General features: G+C 40.3%; 1 protein-coding gene across 11 annotated transcripts in view; it reads left to right on the top strand.

Annotated features, from left to right (window-relative positions):
* The window catches only part of TCF12 (transcription factor 12), a 283,238-nt gene that overhangs the window by 215,808 nt on the left and 49,614 nt on the right, over positions 1–17,816 (top strand). Inside the window, exon 1 of one of the 11 annotated variants that reach the window (XM_089667839.1) lies at positions 11,708–11,882. The exons of 9 other annotated variants lie outside the window; for them this stretch is intronic. In XM_089667839.1, the coding sequence (XP_089523965.1) occupies positions 11,814–11,882 (69 nt within the window). In that variant the 5' untranslated portion in view covers positions 11,708–11,813. Of the gene's footprint in view, positions 1–11,707; positions 11,883–17,816 lie in introns of those variants that run through there. One more of the 11 variants, XM_089667845.1, reaches the window with a different exon arrangement.

The following is a 17,816-nucleotide window of genomic DNA, read 5'->3' as shown; positions in this document are numbered from 1 at the left end:
CACGGTTGCAATGCCAGGATTCTTTAGACTGTCAGCCATCTCTCCATACCGGCAGACATTTGCTAAAGCCAAGGAAGAATCCATGAACTACGAGAGTGCTCACCAGCACCTTCACAGTTCATTGAGAACTAAAAGCCATCTGCCGCAATAGCAGATAGTACTTGTAGTTCATTCATAGGAAAGGCCCCGCATGGCCTCAATGTTTTTTGAATTTTAACAGTGAGTGTGGGGAGAAGATCTGGGGGTGCAGACAGGTGCCCTTTGGTAATATGTTACATGTTAAAACTGAAATACGGGTATAGCATGCTGCCAAAGGTAAATTTATGCTTTAATTTCCCAAAGTATTTTTTTCTCTCTCCAGCCCTTTAAAAATGTATTTGTAGAAATTTCCAGCTTTTTTTGGTCAAGCCACTGATCATTCGAACTCTCCACAATATAAAATTCTGTCAGTACCAAACTTTGATAAGTTCATGCAATCTTGTTTAAAGACTGTATTAGTCTAGAGTTTTACAAACATGTTGCTATTAAGGATCTAGATCGAGCTGTAAATGGAGCCTCCGCTTCTGTCCAAGTGAAAATTAGGTGCTGCCTCCTTTTGTTCTAAAACCTATTTCATGTTCAATACTGCCCACTAAAATTATGGCGTGTGACAGGTAAATGACAGATTCACAGTCAGTGGAGCTGGGCAGAAAGGGGGGGGGGGGGGGGAGTATAGCTGCAAAACACCTAATGATTGCCTGTCACAGCTCCCTTAGTTCTATTAACCTCACCTCACCTGAAGTTTTCAAGGAAAGAAAGGAGACCGCAGCACAGGGGATACATTGGATTAAAATGTCCCTTGTGCTGATTTTTTTTTTTAATCTTTTACACTAAATTTAGGCATCATTTGCAAAAGCTGACTTCCTGCTGTTAACTTTAGTAGCCAGAAAGGCCTCTGCTTGTCCCCACTTTATATTATGGGCCTGTTTTGACAGGCTTTGATTCTGTGTCAGCGGCATGAGTTTAACATAAGTTTGAGATGCTTCTGAGATCATTTACAATTCATTGACAGGTGACCTCCTAACATTTGACTTGCTTCTAGTGGGTTTTGCATGCCCTTAGAACTTGTAGGAATGCAGAACTTGTATAACGCAGAGAGAAGCCCTCCAACACAGACCCTTTGTTGGTTCACTTCATGCCTAAGCCTTTCAAAATACGACTCTCGTGTCTACTGTCCCTGAGGAAGTGTCCTGCGACAGAAGAATAGTAGTTGGCAGGGCTTTGTCATAAAGTTAAAAGATAAATGTGTAGGAAGGCAGGCAGGCTACAACCACTGTAAAGTGATCACCACGGGCGCAAAACATTCTCAAACCAACATAATCCAGTTTGCAATGCAAAATATCTGAGGCACTTACAGCTGCTTGCAATAGGATTGTTGGCCAGATCTTTCCATTGATTTTAGCCTTGGTTAATACTGAAATAAAGAAGAAAGGTAAAGCACTGGGTGCCCTGAATTCAATGTTTTACTTTCATAAAGTCAAGGGATGGCAAGCCTGAAACTACAGGCTGTAGCAGATACTTTGTGATATCTTCTACAGGTTATACATTTTAAAATCTGGTTGAACAATCTCTGTAAAATCTTTAGCTTTGTCACCAACTATGTGGATAACTACCTAATCTATTTTATTTAGATCCTGTCAGACAGACTCTTATCCTACATCTTTGTTGGTAAATCTAAAGCAGATTGTGCAACCAAGAGCTTAATACTGTAGGAAGTGTGAAATGGATGCTGGTTTGCTAGAAGAAAAATGTTGAGCTTTTTTTAATGTGATAATGTCTACTTTTCAGTGTTTTAATATGAGCAGAATAAGAAGGTGATTAAAAAGTCCTGATTTCTTAAAGAATTGTATTGCTGTGAGTTGCACTCAATATTCTTCCATTCTTCTGAACTGTTACCTTGTACACCACCCACCCGGGACTGTAAGCAAGTTAAGAGTCTTCCATCTGTAATTAGACATCAGATCCCTGTGCGTCAGACCATGTAATCTGTTTGTGTTCAGAGAAACACAGTTTGTTTAGCCGCACAGTGCTGGGTTGTGAATGGAAACAATTCAGGTTAGGCAGTGCAGGTCAGTTCATTGCTACTTTTGCTGATGACATAGTGTCTGAAAAAAAGTTTAAAAAGTCAACCCGGTTTCCAGCTGATTTAATGTGTCAGGCTGGTCAAGAGATTAACCCTGGCCTTGTTGTGCAGGGCAGAGCAGGTTGTTCCCATTACTTTGTAGGCAGCTTAAAATTAGTTTTGTATTAAGAAATATATTGAAGAAAAATGAAGAAAACCTGAATGCTGGAGGTTAAGGTTCTTTTGTGATATGTGTATGTATGTGTATATGTGTGTGTATGTATGTATGTATGTATGTATGTATATGTGTGTGTATGTATGTGTATATATATATATATATATATATATATATATATATATATATATATATTATATTATTATACAGTATTTATAAAGTGCCGATAGTTCGCTCAGCGCTGTACATTACAAAGGGGGACAGAACATGTGACAGAACAATACCAATACAATGCAAAACATGAGGGGATCGAGGGCCCTGCTCTTTCGAGCTTACAATCTAGAAGGGAGGGGATGGTGGTACAGGAGGAGATAGCTGTGGGGGATGGAGTGGTAGGAAGAGTGGAGGAGGTCGGTCAAGTTAGCAGGGGGTGGGGTAGGCTTCCCTGAAGAGATGGGTTTTCAGGGTGCGCCTAAAGGAGAGGAGAGTAGGTGATAATTTGATGGGTTGGGGAAGGGAGTTCCAGAGGATGGGTGACACCCTGGAGAAGTCCTGGAGGCGGGCATGGGAGGAGGAGACCAGGGAACTAGAGAGAAGGAGGTCTTGTGAGGAGCGGAGTGTGCATGCTGGGCAGTACTTGGATATTAGGTCAGTGATGTAGTTCGGGGCAGTATGATGGACAGCTTTGTACGTCAGTGTTAGGATTTTAAATTTGATCCGTTGCGCAATTGGAAGCCAGTGGAGGGATTGGCAGAGGAGGGTGGCAGAAACGGAGCAGTTGGAAAGGTGAATGAGTCTGGCAGCCGTATTCAGGATCGACTGAAGCGTGTATATATATATATATGTGTGTGTGTGTGTGTGTGTGTGTGTGTGTGTGTGTACGTTTTTGTGCACAAGTTAGATATTTTAATGCTGCAAGTTTACATCTGTGCAGTGCATGTCAACAGATCTGCCAAAAGCAATGAAAAATATGCGAACACATAGGTTTGAAGCATGCCTGAAAATGTGTTTGTATTCTTGTGTAAACTAAAAATTAAATGACTTGCCTTTTTTCATGAAAAATTACTCTGCACTGAGATGATTTATAGATAATGAAAATGGATGGCGGTGAGGATGTATGTGTGGGATTGATGTTTGCATCCAGCCAAGTTTTACCTTTCCCTTTGTAACTTCCATAATGAAGATTATACCAGTAATCTGTAGCTCATTTTCATATTTTTGCAGCTTTTCTTTTCATTAAGCAGCAATTTACATTCAAAAAGAAAAGGGACCCCTTCCCACGTATTAGGGTGGATCTCCAATTTTATTGACTGGAAAAAAAAACAAAAAAACAAATCTCTTCCAAATAAACTATATATTACAGGGATTTTAGCAAACATTCAGGATCTTTCCTTTCTGAAGAATTTGATCACCTTACCATGTTGCTCTGAATATTAATGGGGGGGGGGGGGAGTCTGTGTGCACTTGAGCTATATCTGGGTTTTAATATCAAAAGAGCTTCCTTCATTTTATCTATGAAGAGTCTTAGGACCCGTTCATACTGCCCTGGACAGCTGCCGCGCGATAAACTGCAGTGGTTCAGTGTGTATCAGCTGTCAGTTCTGGCTGCAGTGAGCTGGTGTTAAAACGCACAACAGTTTTTTTGAGGGTTTTTTTCAGTCAACTTTATTTGAAGTGTTTAAAGGGACACTTCTTACATGTCACGGTACAGCAGCGTGGTATACTGCCCTGCTGTACAGTGACATGTAGTTCCGTCCTGTGCGGTGTGATAAAACACAGCCTGTCTGCAGTTTATTGCAGCTCTGGTGTGTGAATAGGGCACATAGAAAATAAATGTTTCCTGTGTGTTCTGGAGGCATTATTCTATTGTAGAAAAATGCTGATCACTGCACTATGTGAACTGACCCTTAGAAATAATCTTAACCAGGAGTGCTCAACCCGTGACCGGTGGAGCCCGTGATGTGGCCCGTGACCTCAAACCAAGGAAGTGCATGGCCATGCTATAATCAACAGGTTGCCAATCCGCCATCCCAGAGCTTTGGAGTGCATGGAGCCTGCATGGGTAGTGGAGAAAGCATGGCCACAGAGGGAGCAGGAGCTGATACTTCCTGTGTAGCACCGGCTCCTGTCCCTGGCAAAGTGATACCAAGTGTTCTTCACCTGGGACCTTTCTAGCAGCCTGGGAAGTGATGCCAGCAGAAATTGGAAGAGGAAAAGGTCAGTGTAATAAAGTAGAACTTAAGGCAATTTTCCTTAAGGCAGTTTTCATTTAGATAGAGTGAGGGAGGGTTATAACCCCGGTCAGTTTATTTTTTGCAATCTGTGTCCCATTGGTGAGATTTACCTTCACTTCCTTTCCCATAGCCAATCTCTGCAAATTAAGGGAATCTCTTGGGGACCCCCAGGTCACCAGAACTAGTGTCCCCATTGGAAAATTTCCCTTCTATTACTTTTCTGGAGACAACCCAAAATTTGGGGTTTCTTTACCATTTTCCTTGAAAATGAAAGTAAAACAAGACAAATAGAGAGGATGAACTTCCCTACTGGGGGCACAGACAGTGATAAAAACCTAAGGTGTTCTAATATTTCTCCACTCGTTATAAAACTAAAAAAAAATAAAAAGTTGCATGCTATTATGTAAACATCACTTACACTGCACTTTTGCAATGTGCATATTAGCACTTATATAAAAAAGGGTTTTTGAGCTGCTTTTCACACTAATCTGCAGGTGCAGTGCAATTGCAGCTTTCCTGCAGGTCAGCTGCATTGAGCCATAGACTTCTATTATATCCTGCGGCTTTGGTGCGCTTTCAGAAAGTGAACCACACGTGCAAGGTGTAATAGAAGTCTATGGCACAGCTAAACTTTCAGTCAAGACGCAGCTGCGGTGTGGGGAAACCACAGAGCATCAGTGTGAAGTAGCCTTCTAGGGGACTCAGGACAGTAAGGGCTTGTTTACATTTGCAGTTTGGGGGGCAGTAAAACCCCATAGTTCATTGTGGCCTGCGAGTGATTACCAGAAGTGACCCCTCTCTTCAAAAGATTGAGCACCTCTGATCTTAACAATGAATCTCTTGTTACAGAACATGCCTCTAATTTTGCTTCCAGCTCTGTGTAATCCTCTGGGGAAAGTAGTGTCAACCCCACAAACAAGAATTTGTAATGTCCGGGTGAGTTCTATCCACAGATATTGGATTGATCACCCCCAATTTGTTATATTACATGGAACCAAAGCACGCTTTGCTTTGAAAAATCATTACTGCATAGTGTATTATGTTAAAAAGGAGAGTACAGTGAAGAAGTACAATTTAAAAATGTAAACCATTAAATAACTGTTCAAGTAAATAAGCTCAATAAAAATATTGATTGGCAGTTGTAGTATATAACCACTTCGTTGCTCGTCATTCCTCAGACTCTCTTTAAGGCCAGGTTCGCATCTATCCATGTCCACTTTTGTCTACTTTTAGTGTGTTTTTAACGTTCGTTGTAGTGAAAAACACACTTCTCATTTTTCAAACCAAATATCAGAGATCTAAACAACCTTATTGAATAACATTACATCTCGTGACACATTTGTGTTCTTGCTATACAGTTCATGCATTAAAATGTGAAGGTGTGATCAGGGCCTAAAGTAACACATTTATGTGCTTTTGTATGCACTTTGAAATGCACAAAAATGCATGTGTAATAAATACTTGGAACCCAATGCTCCTATTCACAATTATGAACTTGTAGAAATGTCCATTTTTGTAATGCAATTCCATGCATTGTCTGGCCCATTGAAGTCTAGGGAAGAGCATAGAAATGCATGTATAGTGCATTTTAATGCATTGTCAGCCCCTGGAAGTATTATTATTATACAGTATTTATATAGCGCCAAAGGGTTTGCTCAGCGCTGTACAATAGCAAGGGGGACAGAACATGAGACAAGACAGAAACAATATAATACAAGAGGGGTTCGAGGGCCCTGCTCTTTCGAGCTTACAATCTAGGAGGGAGGGAAAAGTGGTACAGGAGGAAATGGCTGTGGGGAATGAAGTGGTGGGAGGAGTGGAGGAGGTCAGCTGTTAGGTGACGGTGGGGTAGGCTTCCCTGAAGAGGTGGGACTTCAGGATGCACCTGAAGGTGATGAGGGTAGGTGATAGTCTGATGGATTGGGGTAGGGAATTCCAGAGGGTGGGGGAAGTCCTGGAGAAATCCTGCAATCGGGCGTGGGAGGAGGAGACCAGGGAGCTAGAGAGTAGGAGGTCCTGTGAGGAGCGAAGGGCACGGGTAGAGTAGTATTTGGGTATCAGGTCGGTTATGTAGTTTGGGGCGGCGTTGTGAATGGCTTTGTAGGTTAGGGTTAGCAGTTTGAATTTGATGCGTTGGGCAATCGGGAGCCAATGAAGGGATTGGCAGAGGGGGGAGGCAGAAGTGGAGCGGTTGGTGAGGTGGATGAGTCTAGACGCTGAGTTCAGGATCTACTGGAGTGGGGATAGCATTCATTTGGGTAGGCCAGTGTGAAGGTAGTTGCAATAGTCCAGGCATGAGATGATGAGGGAGTGTACGAGTTGTTTGATGGTGTCTGGGGTGAGGAATGTGCGTATCTTGGAGATGTTGCGGAGGTGGAGCCTGCATGATCTTGATAGCAATTGGACGTGGGGTAGGAAGGAGAGATGTGAGTCCAGGGTGACACCCAGGACTTTGGCATGTGGGGTGGGAGAGATGGTGGCGTTAGTAGTGATGGAGAGGATGGGGGGGGGGGGCGTGGGAAAGACCAGGAGCTCTGTTTTGGACAGGTTAAGTTTGAGGAAATGGAGCGACATCCAGTCTGATATGTCGTTCAGGAGGTGGGCGATGCGAGCGGAGAGTGAGGGGGTGAGGTGGGGGGTAGAGAGGTAAATTTGTGTCATCGGCATAGTGGTGGTAATTGAAGCCATGGGAGTGTATTAGTTTGCCAAGGGAGGAGGTGTAGATAGAGAAGAGGAGGGGTCTGAGGACAGAGCCTTGGGGGACTCCGACAGAGAGGAGGAGGTGGCAGTGTTATAGGTGACGCTGAAGGAGCGTTGGGAAAGGTAGGAGGAGAACCAGGAGAGAGCAGAGTCCCTGATGCCAAGGGAGTGCAGTTTTGTAAGGAGGAGAGGGTGGTCGACAGTGTCGAAGGCCGCGGAGAGGTCAAGGAGCAGGAGGACAGAATAGTGGCCATTAGCTTTAGCGGTTAGTAGGTCGTTGGTGATTTTAAGTAGGGCGGTGATCCTTCCAAAGTTCACAACAATGATGTCGCTGCATGAAATGAATCCTCATTAGTCAAACCATAAACAAATCACTGCCCAATGCTTCATGAAAATGTTTGTCGTGCTACCACAGATGGTAACAAATACAAAAATGGACACAGTTGTGAAGCTGGCCTTTACATAGCTTATATAATGGTACACTTCTGCGGATCAATTGAAAAATGTTGTGATTTAGTCTTGTATACAAAACTTTTATAGCAGTAATCCTTTTGCACTGAATTGTATTGTAACTGTCTTCCCTTTTATTAAGCACTGTTGGTGCTATATAAATATTGTATAGAAATAATAGTCTTTTGCTCAAAGTTTGTGTTGCAAAATGCTGTGCGGACAGGTGCTGTGGACTGCCTTGCCTGTATTGCCAAATAAAGTGGCTTACCTGCTTATAGTTTGAATGTATTTAAAGAATTCAGATCTAGAGGAATCTCCAGACACACATATCCAGTTTTCATTAAGGTTTTTCTTTTCTGCAGTCAGCGGGGAACAGAGAAATGTAATAATGAACATCAATTCTTCATTTATAAGGTGCTCAGTGCATTGGGCTACTATTCATTTTGGACAGCACCCCAATGCACCTAACTAATGTACTGCAACACACAGATCAGTACCATCTGTGTGTTGTGGCATGCTCTATTGATAAAAATGCTGCAGGTGCATTGGAAGCCAGCTTACAATAAATGGGCTACCTTACCCCAGTGCTTCCCAATGCACCTCTGCAACATACACTATATCGCCAAAATTATTGGTTCACCCCTTCCAAATCATTGGATATAAAAAGTCTGCACACCCCTGTTAAAATGTCAGGTTTCTGTGATGTAAAAAAATGAGACAAAGATAAATCATTTCAGAACTTTTTCCACCTTTAATGTATGCTATAAACTGAAATCTTTTAGGTGGAGGGAAGTAAAAATAAAAAGCTAAAATAATATGGTTGCATAAGTGTGCACACCCTTAAACTAATACTTTGTTGAAGCACCTTTCGATTTGATTCCAGCACTCAGTCTTTTTGGGTATGTGTCTATCAGCATGGCGCATCTTAACTTGGCAACATTTTCTCACTCTTCCTTGCAAAAACACTCCAAATCTGTCAGATTGCGAGGGCATCTCCTGTGCACAGCCCTCTTCAGATCACCCCACAGATTTTTGATCGGATTCAGGTCTGGGCTCTGGCTGGGCCATTCCAAAACTTTCATTTTCTTCTGGTGAAGCCATTCCTTTGTTGATTTGGATGTATGCTTTGGATCATTGTCATGCTGTAAGATGAAGTTCCTCTTCATGTTCAGCTTTCTAACAGAAGTCTGAAGGTTTTGTGCCAATATTGACTGGTATTTGGAACTGTTCATAATTCCCTCTTCCTTGACTAAGGCCCCAGTTCCAGCTGAAGAAAAACAGCCCCAAAGCATGATGCTGCCACCACCATGCTTCACTGTTGGTATGGTGTTCTTTTGGTGATGTGAAGTGTTGTTTTTTTGCGCCAAACATGTCTTTTGCAATTATGGCCAAAACGTTCAACCTTGGTTTCATCAGACCATAACACATTTTCCCTCATGCTTTTTGGAGACTTCAGATGTGTTTTTGCAAAATTTATCGGGCCTTGGATGTTTTTCTTCGTAAGAAAAGGCCTCCGTCTTGCCACTCTACCCTGTAGCCCAGAAATATGAAGAATATGGGAGATTGTTGTCACATGTACCACACAGCCAGTACTTGCCAGATATTCCTGCAGCTCCTTTAATGTTGTTGTAGGCCTCTTGGCAGCCTCCCACACCAGTTTTCTTCTCGTCTTTCATCAATTTTGGAGGGATGTCCAGTTTTTTATATATATATATATATATATATATATATATATATATATATATATATATATATATATATATATATATGTGTGTGTGTCCTCATCTTCCTCTGCACATACCTGATGCAAATTACAAAGCAAAGTGCTATAGTACTCAGCATTTGCTGTGCCCCCACTAAAAAGGTTAACTGCTTTTTTTTTTTTTTTTTAAATTCTGGGGGAGAGTAAAAGCACTTTTACTTACCCGATCCGCAGCTTCCCTGGCAAGCATCACTTAGCAATGCTTCAGTGGTGAACTGTCCCTCTGCATTATCACATCCAGTGCAGGGCCATGGACTCTGCAATGGTCTTGATGAATTCAGGACCTTGGACCACTGGAGCATGGGGAAGAAGACAACTGCAGTCACTAGTTTCAGTTTGGAGGTTTGGGTAAGTAATTATTCTGTTTCATGCCTGCTAGACCCAAATGAACAGCTAACCCTTGCAGTGTGGACACCGTTCCACTGCAAAGGAGAATTTTCAAGTTTTTTTTCAAAACTTTTTTTTTTAGTTTTGGATAGAGTGGGGAGGGATTAGAATGTTTCTCAGCTCTTACTGCTGTGGCCACCTTAAGGAGATTCACCCTGTCATTTGTCCTGTTTTACCATTATTACCACAGATGGCAAAAAAAAAATACGACAGGTGTTTATAACCCTCCTTTCTCTATCCAAAATGGAAAGAAAAAGTTTTATCTAAAGTTATACTTTAAGGAAGATTAAAGGGGTAGTAAAGTCTTTTTTATTTTTACCTACAGATATGCCTATAATAAGACTTACCTGTATGTACAGTAAATATCTCCTGACCGTTCACAGTTTAGGTGATATTTACTGTAGTGGGAATTATGTCATCGCAGCTTGGACATTCAAAGGGCTGGAGCTCGCAAACTCAGAAGGAAGACTGGGTGAAAATAGAAGCCCACGTCACTGGAGGTCTAAAGGATGAGTTTACCTCTGAGAACATGTTCCACCCTTTTTTGTAGCATGTTCCCATAGCTGCAGCAGTGCACAACCCCCCCCCGTAGTTTCCCCATGATACCTGTCAGATCTTAAAACTGCGTAGCCATGCAGGGCTCCACCCACATGGCAGCGTCACTCATTCACAGAGTTCTGTGGATGAGTGCCTACAAGTCCCAGCAGCCTTAGCATCTGTTGGCTTGTAGTTTTCAATTAAATACCACGCTGCTGTGGAGTGCTGTGGTAGTTCATTCAAGCTTCCTGTCAGAATATCTGCTTGGCTGTACATCCCGTATGGCTAGCAGGTATTCTGACAGGTCTGCAGGGGACCTGCATGGCATCAGCAATCTACTAGTCGCTGGCGCAATGCTTTACAGGCTCCTTTGGACAAAAATAATAAATGCACATTTTTTTTTTGCCTGCAAAAAAATGTGCATTTATTATTTTTGTCCAAAAGGTGAACTTATCCTTTAAGGTTGTCTTGTGCTAGTATGTCATGTGCTAGTATGTGATGCATACTAGCACATTATGATATTGCTTTGCAGGGGCCCAATTTTTTTTTTTTTTGCGGATTACTACTGTTTTAAGTGACACTTGAATGGGCTGCAACACACTTTTAATTGAATTGCATAACGTATTGCTCCCTGCAGCATACTGCATTGTAATATGAAAGGGTCCATGTATTTTTTTTTTTGCTTGATTTGATTGGCTTTATTCATTCATTTCTGCTTTGTATTAAGTCATTTAATTCAAATGTTGATGAAAATACTTTCTTTTTCTTGTTCTGGGCTGTTTGGAAAAATCTTTCTGTAAAATAATTTTACGTATTGTACTTTTTTTTTCCCTCTAATATAGCACACAGTAAGTGTTGTCATTTGTCTATGTGCTTTAGAATGCTATCAAATGTTTGGGAACACAGCTCCCCATATCATACAGAATGCATGAAATATGTTGCTGGCAATAATCATATGAGTTTTAGTGTTCAGTTGTTAGAAGGCTGGTGGCTCGGTCAGACTCTAGCAGATGGTAGTGTTGCAGTTCTAGAATATGCTATGTCCCAGCTGCCACAAGTGCTAAAATTTAATTAAAAAGAGAGAGATTAACAAGGCAGTGATTTAGCCATCTACATCCCGTTTCTCACTAATATTTGTGCACACACTATAGCCCAGCCTAGCCCTCTCTTTACTAAGGTGACAACATTGTGGAACAGTGAATTCATTCTAAGGAAAGCTTTCCTGGAGGCATTACCACTGCACAAATGTGGGTGTGAGCGAGGCTGAAAGAGATTACTGTATGTCACCCTCCCTCCTTTTCTTTGTGGGATGGTTTAGCCCTGCTTTGCATAAGTTTCTTCTGAGTAGATCCATGTGTCGCCTGTGTAAGCGTAGTATTGGTGGAATTACTGTTTGATCGGGTGGATGTATTCCTGGGATTGAAGAAGTGCACTTTAACTGCTACATAGAACATCTTTTGTAACAACATGTATTGTGCGTACCCTGTGCCTGGAGTGGCCACTAATTCTTTGATGTACTATTACAATGGGAAAACGGTAAGATGACTTAGATGTGTGTTTCTTCATTGCTTCTTGCTGAGCTCCGTTCTAAAACTCTGAAGGCTTGGTTCATTTTCTTTCAGGCATAGAACAATTTTTAGATTTGTTTTCTAACGTTTGATGATCGGTAGAAAGCGAGTTATGTTTTTGTTCTGCTTGTAGTGTTGTAACATGTTAATTTACATTGTATTGGCTTTTCAATACTATGTCAGTTAAATGTAACTAATTATGTTTTTACATGATAAATTGTGTTTAGGATACTTTGTATAATAGTTTGTAAGAGAGGAAAAGTAATGGTGCTTCTGATTGCTAAAAAAAAATAAAAAAAAATTAGTAAGTGAATTTCTGGGAATGATTAAGAAAACAGCACTTTCTAGCCAGTAAGATTCCTGTTTCCTGTTTAGACTTTGAGGTTCACCGGCAGGGTTGTAATGTTGTTCCATCTGCTTTCAATCAAATCAGCATTAAAATCATACAGGCAGTGTTCAGATCACTGTCTTAAAATGTATTGCACTGATTTTTTGCTTTCTTCCCCACTGTGTGATTTCCGTCTCTTATGATTTTTATATTAGGACAGTTTCTTCTTTTGCTTTTATCCAGATAAAACTTTTTTTTTTCACTTTAGTGTGTTGCAATACATCCAGTTTTTTTTTTAAATGAGCTGACCAAAGGGTGACCATACACAGCCCAATCATTGCAAGCAATGCTCTTAATTAGTAGTATGTGATGACCTGGCAAAGATAGTGTCTTTGATCCAGCAAAGTGATTGTTGGTGCAAACAGAGCTTTACTGTGCAGAATGGCATAGTTGGCTCTCTTTTCTGTGGAGAAAAGAGGAACATTATTATTATTGCTTGTGTATGGTTAACACAAATGCTGAGATCACTGCAGATTCTGTCCCAAAGAACATACAGATGTCCTGAGAACCGTCATTCTCAGTGAAACATCTGTCTATGGGCAACCTTTGTGGATGAATACAAAACTCATGTGAGATTACTGGATGTCCTGTTATAGCTACACTATGCATGTTTTATGTAATTAAATCAAAATATTGAATTTCATGTTATTTGAACATACTTACCCACATAAAAAAAAAGAAAAAAAACACTTGTTTGTGACTCTAAAATTAAATTAGTTGTGGAGATATTGTTCAAGAAATGTGACTAATTGAGAAGTTTAAAATATGCTCTTTGTTCTAAAGCTAGGAGTTAAGAAAGAGGGAGGGGGGAGGCTTTGATCTCATTAAGTATTTCCAGGCTTCTAAAGGGGCTCCTACCATACCGAGATTCCTGGCCTGGAAATTTGTAGCATGTGTCTGGCATAGGTCAAAAGTAGCTTTTATGAGCCTCTGTAATAGTAAACAAATGATAGGTTCAATCTGCCTGGTAAACAAACTATATGGCGTGTATGTAGAATGTTCTGTATAATTTGTTTACCAAGTAGGTTTGTATTTATTTGAACATGTATTAAAGGTAAAAATGCATCTGTTCAAGATATACATTGCTAATATTTCAGTGTTTATACCCAACCATTAAACGCAGTCCTGTTCATTTAGCAGGTTTAGCGCTAATGTCTAGGGAAAGATTTTAAGGTGGTTTGTGAGTAGATGTACATGTATGCATAGATATAAAAAGGTAATTATTTTGTTTTGTCTACTAGAGGTTTATGTTGTGATGTAGCAAAGGGGACAGAAAGTGTTTTATAATTTATACTTAAGCACATCTTCATCTGAATTGTGGAGTGCAGGGCCAGTAGCTGTTTGCTTTTTAGTCTCTGCATATCAATATATATATATATAGATAGATAGATAGATAGATAGAGAGAGAGAGAGATAGATATATCCCCCCCCTAAAAGTTTTTACACAGCCTGTTCTGGTTAGAAGTTCTTTGATCTGTGTATGAGGTGCTCTGTAACAACAAATATGTTTGATATATAGCTGATCTGGGGGTTTCATCCAAATAAATCGGTGCTCTTACACAACCTATGAGAGGCATGAGCATACGTAACACCGGCACTGCTAGAGGCAGAAGGATGTTTGTACTGTAAATACTTGTGCTAATCTGGGCATTCTGTCTACTTTTAAGTCCTGCAGGCATTGTAGAATGGGCATTTCCTAAGGATAACAACCCCCGCATGCACTGCCCTATTTCCACTCCAGACACACAATACCCCGGACTGTTAAAGAATCGGATTTTCTTTCAGTCTGCGACACTAATCTGCAGGTCTATTATTAGCAATATTGGTTTAATGTTTGTGTCCTTACTTAATTCATTAAATAATTCAGACCTTTTGCAACAAATTAAATGTTTTTTGAACAGTACAAAGTGCATGGGGCACATTTTACTTTTTAGTTTCATATAAATCCACTTGTTTTAAGTCTAAGGGCACTAATGTATGTCCATTTTTATGTATTGGTGTAATCAAGCTATTTCATTACCCAATTTTACATCTATATTGTCTTTTTGTTTAGAAATTACTAACATTAATTGTGTTGTGTTATATTTCAGTGTTCTAAAAACTTATTTTGAGAAGTTTGTTTTTTTTTTTAATCTTTTCACTGGGTTAGTTTTCATTATACCCCACCTGCCTGTTGTTCACTCAACTACACAGACTGGACTCCTCTTACTTATCGTTCAGTATTAGATACAGAATGACAGAAATCATACATGCTCTGAGTTGTGGCTTAAAGTTAAATATCATAACTACTATTTAGACAGTTTGTGTAGTGTTTTGAATACAGTTAGAATAACTATATGGTTGTCTTACTAGTTTTTAAATATTTTAAAACAAGAAAAAAAAATCTTATTGTAAGTATTTTTGACAAGTTTGGACAATTAAATGTACAAAGTCTGACAGCAGATTGCGAAGTGTGTGCATACCTAATGGAACGGAGAAGTTTCAAATGCCCCGTATTTGCCAAAACACCTTAGTGTCTTCCAGTCTCTAGGCACAGGTTGTAGAGAGCCAACATGCTTCAGCCTTCTTCTTTAGCTGGCTGCCTAGCAGGTAATCCTGTGAAATACCAGGAGGTCAATGGTCTGAGCATACTACGTGAGGGACCTGGACATAAAACTGCAGGCCTCTTTTTCCCTGATATTTTATTCTTTGTGCACCTGATGAATTAAAGTGGAATTCCGCTCTTCTATGAACTAATGTTAAAACTGCTCCTACCCCCCTTCTATTCTCAGGCTGCTCTGGTCCAGTCATGTGATGGACTCTCTTCTGTCAGCTAGCAGAAACTTCAAGGGAGAGGAGGGAACACTGACAACAGATGGTCCATAGTAGGCCTATAGGTGACGTCACTGCTCCGGCATTCCAGCCGTCAGATGCCTTCTGCTTTCCCCTGTAGTGGGCACTGGCTGACACAGAGGGGAGATCACATGGCCTGAGAATAGGTAAATATATACATCTCTCTTCCACATGGATGGTGTGAGGAGGGAGCCGTTTTTAAGATTAGTGTAAGTTTGAAATTCTGCTTTAAGACCATTTATTTTGAATTTGTAAGTTAGGACTTCTTATACTGCTCAAAGTAATTGGGAGTTGAAGTGCATCCAATGCAGACTGACAGGCAGGAAAATAGCATTGCCTTTGTCATTTTATCAAAATGGGACAGGGAGTGTAAGGGACGGGGTGGTATTTTTCAATGTATGGTATCGAGTGTATGGTTAAAATCTGCAGTTGGGGAGTCATTAACGTTACACTGACACCTACTGCAGATCGCGGACACTGCATGTTTTGAATGAGCACGGAACATGGGTTTCCTGAACTGCTGTCCAGTGTGAACCAACACTTGTTTGTTGTCTTTGGATCATAAAATATCCAGGAATTTGGTTTTTACTTCTTGGTAAACACTTGACTGACTCTGAGTTGAGACTTGGTTCATATCTGTGCGGTGAGTTTTATGTTTGTCACCTTTTAGGTTGTTACCATTGAATGCTATGGGGGTTATTTACTAAACTGGAGTGTGCAAAATCTGGTGCAGCTTTGCCTAGAAACCAATCAGCTTCCAGCTTAATTGAACAAGCTGAGCTTACAAGCTGATTGGTTACCATGCACCAGATTCTGAGTGCTCTGGTTTTAGTAAATCCCCTCTCCTTATATACCTTTTAGTTTCCATGAAAGTACATAAAAGATACAGCACCTAAAATGCACATATGTTTACAGGGTCTAAAGGATAACTGCATTTTGTGTGAAACATAGTTTCCTGCAGTTAGCAGATAATATGCTGCCAATACATAGCTGTCTGTGGGTCCCTTTTTAATGGAATGCCAACCTTCCAGCCTGTATGTGTCCTATTTTCTAATTTTACAGGACTTCCTGGAATAAAGAGAAGTGGATTCAAGCTGGCTCTTAGTGAATAATGACCACCCTGAATAAATCTCTTCCTCCCTTTTCCCTCTGGAGTACACTCTCTGCCCTTCGCTTGCTATGCTGATGGATGTAAATGCTGTTCATGTTTCTGTGCAGGGCAGTCATATGGGAAAAGCATTTCAAGTGTAAAATATTTACATACTTTTGCTTACCCTTTGGCAGTCCATTGATTGACTAATGCTAGGCTGCGTTTTTCACAAAAGCTCACACCAGTCTGCTTGCAAGTGTCTCTAAACCCAAAAAACAAAAGTGTAATATTATGCAATTCACTAGTCCTTATATTACATGGCTGCTTTAGTTTTCTTTTTCTGCATTTTAACCTGGTCATCCTGCACATAACACACTTTTTACCCCTGGGTGGCTACATTCACTCCTAACTGTATCTGTTGATGGTGCCATGATTGTCACCCAGGCTGGACTTTTAAATATGTCTGCCTTTGTTCATCTACATTAAATGGGGGCTTAGGAGTAGAAGATGTCTCTCACAGAAAGCGAAAAGGACACTGCATTTCGGGCAAGAGCTGTAGGTATTTTCTGTACTTTCTGAAGTGTTCTTAGCCTGAAAAAAAAATTAAATTCACTGAAGCTACCACATCTAAGGCCTGATAAGATGCAATACACAACCTTTATGAACCAGTTTTAGTTATCAATACATAATCTAGGAGGTTGCTCAGGTCAATGGGGGCCTGTCTAGCTATGTCTTTTGAAAAATGACAAAAGTGATTTGTTCCCCTCTTCCCAAAAATAGCTTTATTGTCATTCTTCCATAAAGAACAGCATTGTGGAGTGTCTTCGCTATCCTTGGCCCATGGGTGATTTTATCCTGCTTTGAATGTGGGTCTTTGCTGCTGCTTAGCATTTCTCGTGGACTCTTTTTTTGCTTTCTGATTAATGCCCTCCCAGCCTGGATATTGTGTTTTGATGAACATTTTTATCTAGGCACCATTGCAGTTGTGCCAAATTCTTTACATTTAATAATGTTCATCATTTGTGATAATTTTTTTTTATAGCCCAACCCTGTTTGACTCTTTTCCAGAACTTCTGAGTTTATTATTTTCTTGAGCTTTCTAATGCTCTTTAAAGAATTGCTCAGAATCGTAGAATTATCAGGAGTTTGGTATTGCATACCTATCTTACATGAAGTAAAAAAACATTTGTTGAAATTAACCTGCTTGCATCTATGTAGCAGTTTCTCTTCTATCAAAGTTATAAATCTGTAATTTTGTATCTATCGAATGTATATCCTCAGAGGTCTTGAGTGAGTTCTGTTGGCCTCAGGTGAAATGAATCTCTCCTTGGCCACAGCTGGTAATGGGTTTTCTTTCTCTGCGTGACTTCTCTACATTGTATTTTGCATGAACACTGAAGCTACTGGTTTTTAAATTATAATCTTACTAATAAACATTATTTCAGATATCGATTTGCCTTATGAAGATTCCACATTTGCATCTCTTGGTGGTTCTGTGACATACATACACACATTTATACTCTACAAGATATATATATATATATATATATATATATATATATATACACACACACACACACACACACACACAC

This window comes from Staurois parvus, unplaced genomic scaffold, assembly GCF_062004578.1.
Source record: "Staurois parvus isolate SC_StPar_1 unplaced genomic scaffold, SC_StPar_1.0 ptg000054l, whole genome shotgun sequence".
NCBI classification, from domain to species: domain Eukaryota; kingdom Metazoa; phylum Chordata; class Amphibia; order Anura; family Ranidae; genus Staurois; species Staurois parvus.
The sequence above is the reverse complement of the archived record's forward strand: the minus strand, read 5'-3'. Positions and strand labels throughout refer to the sequence as shown.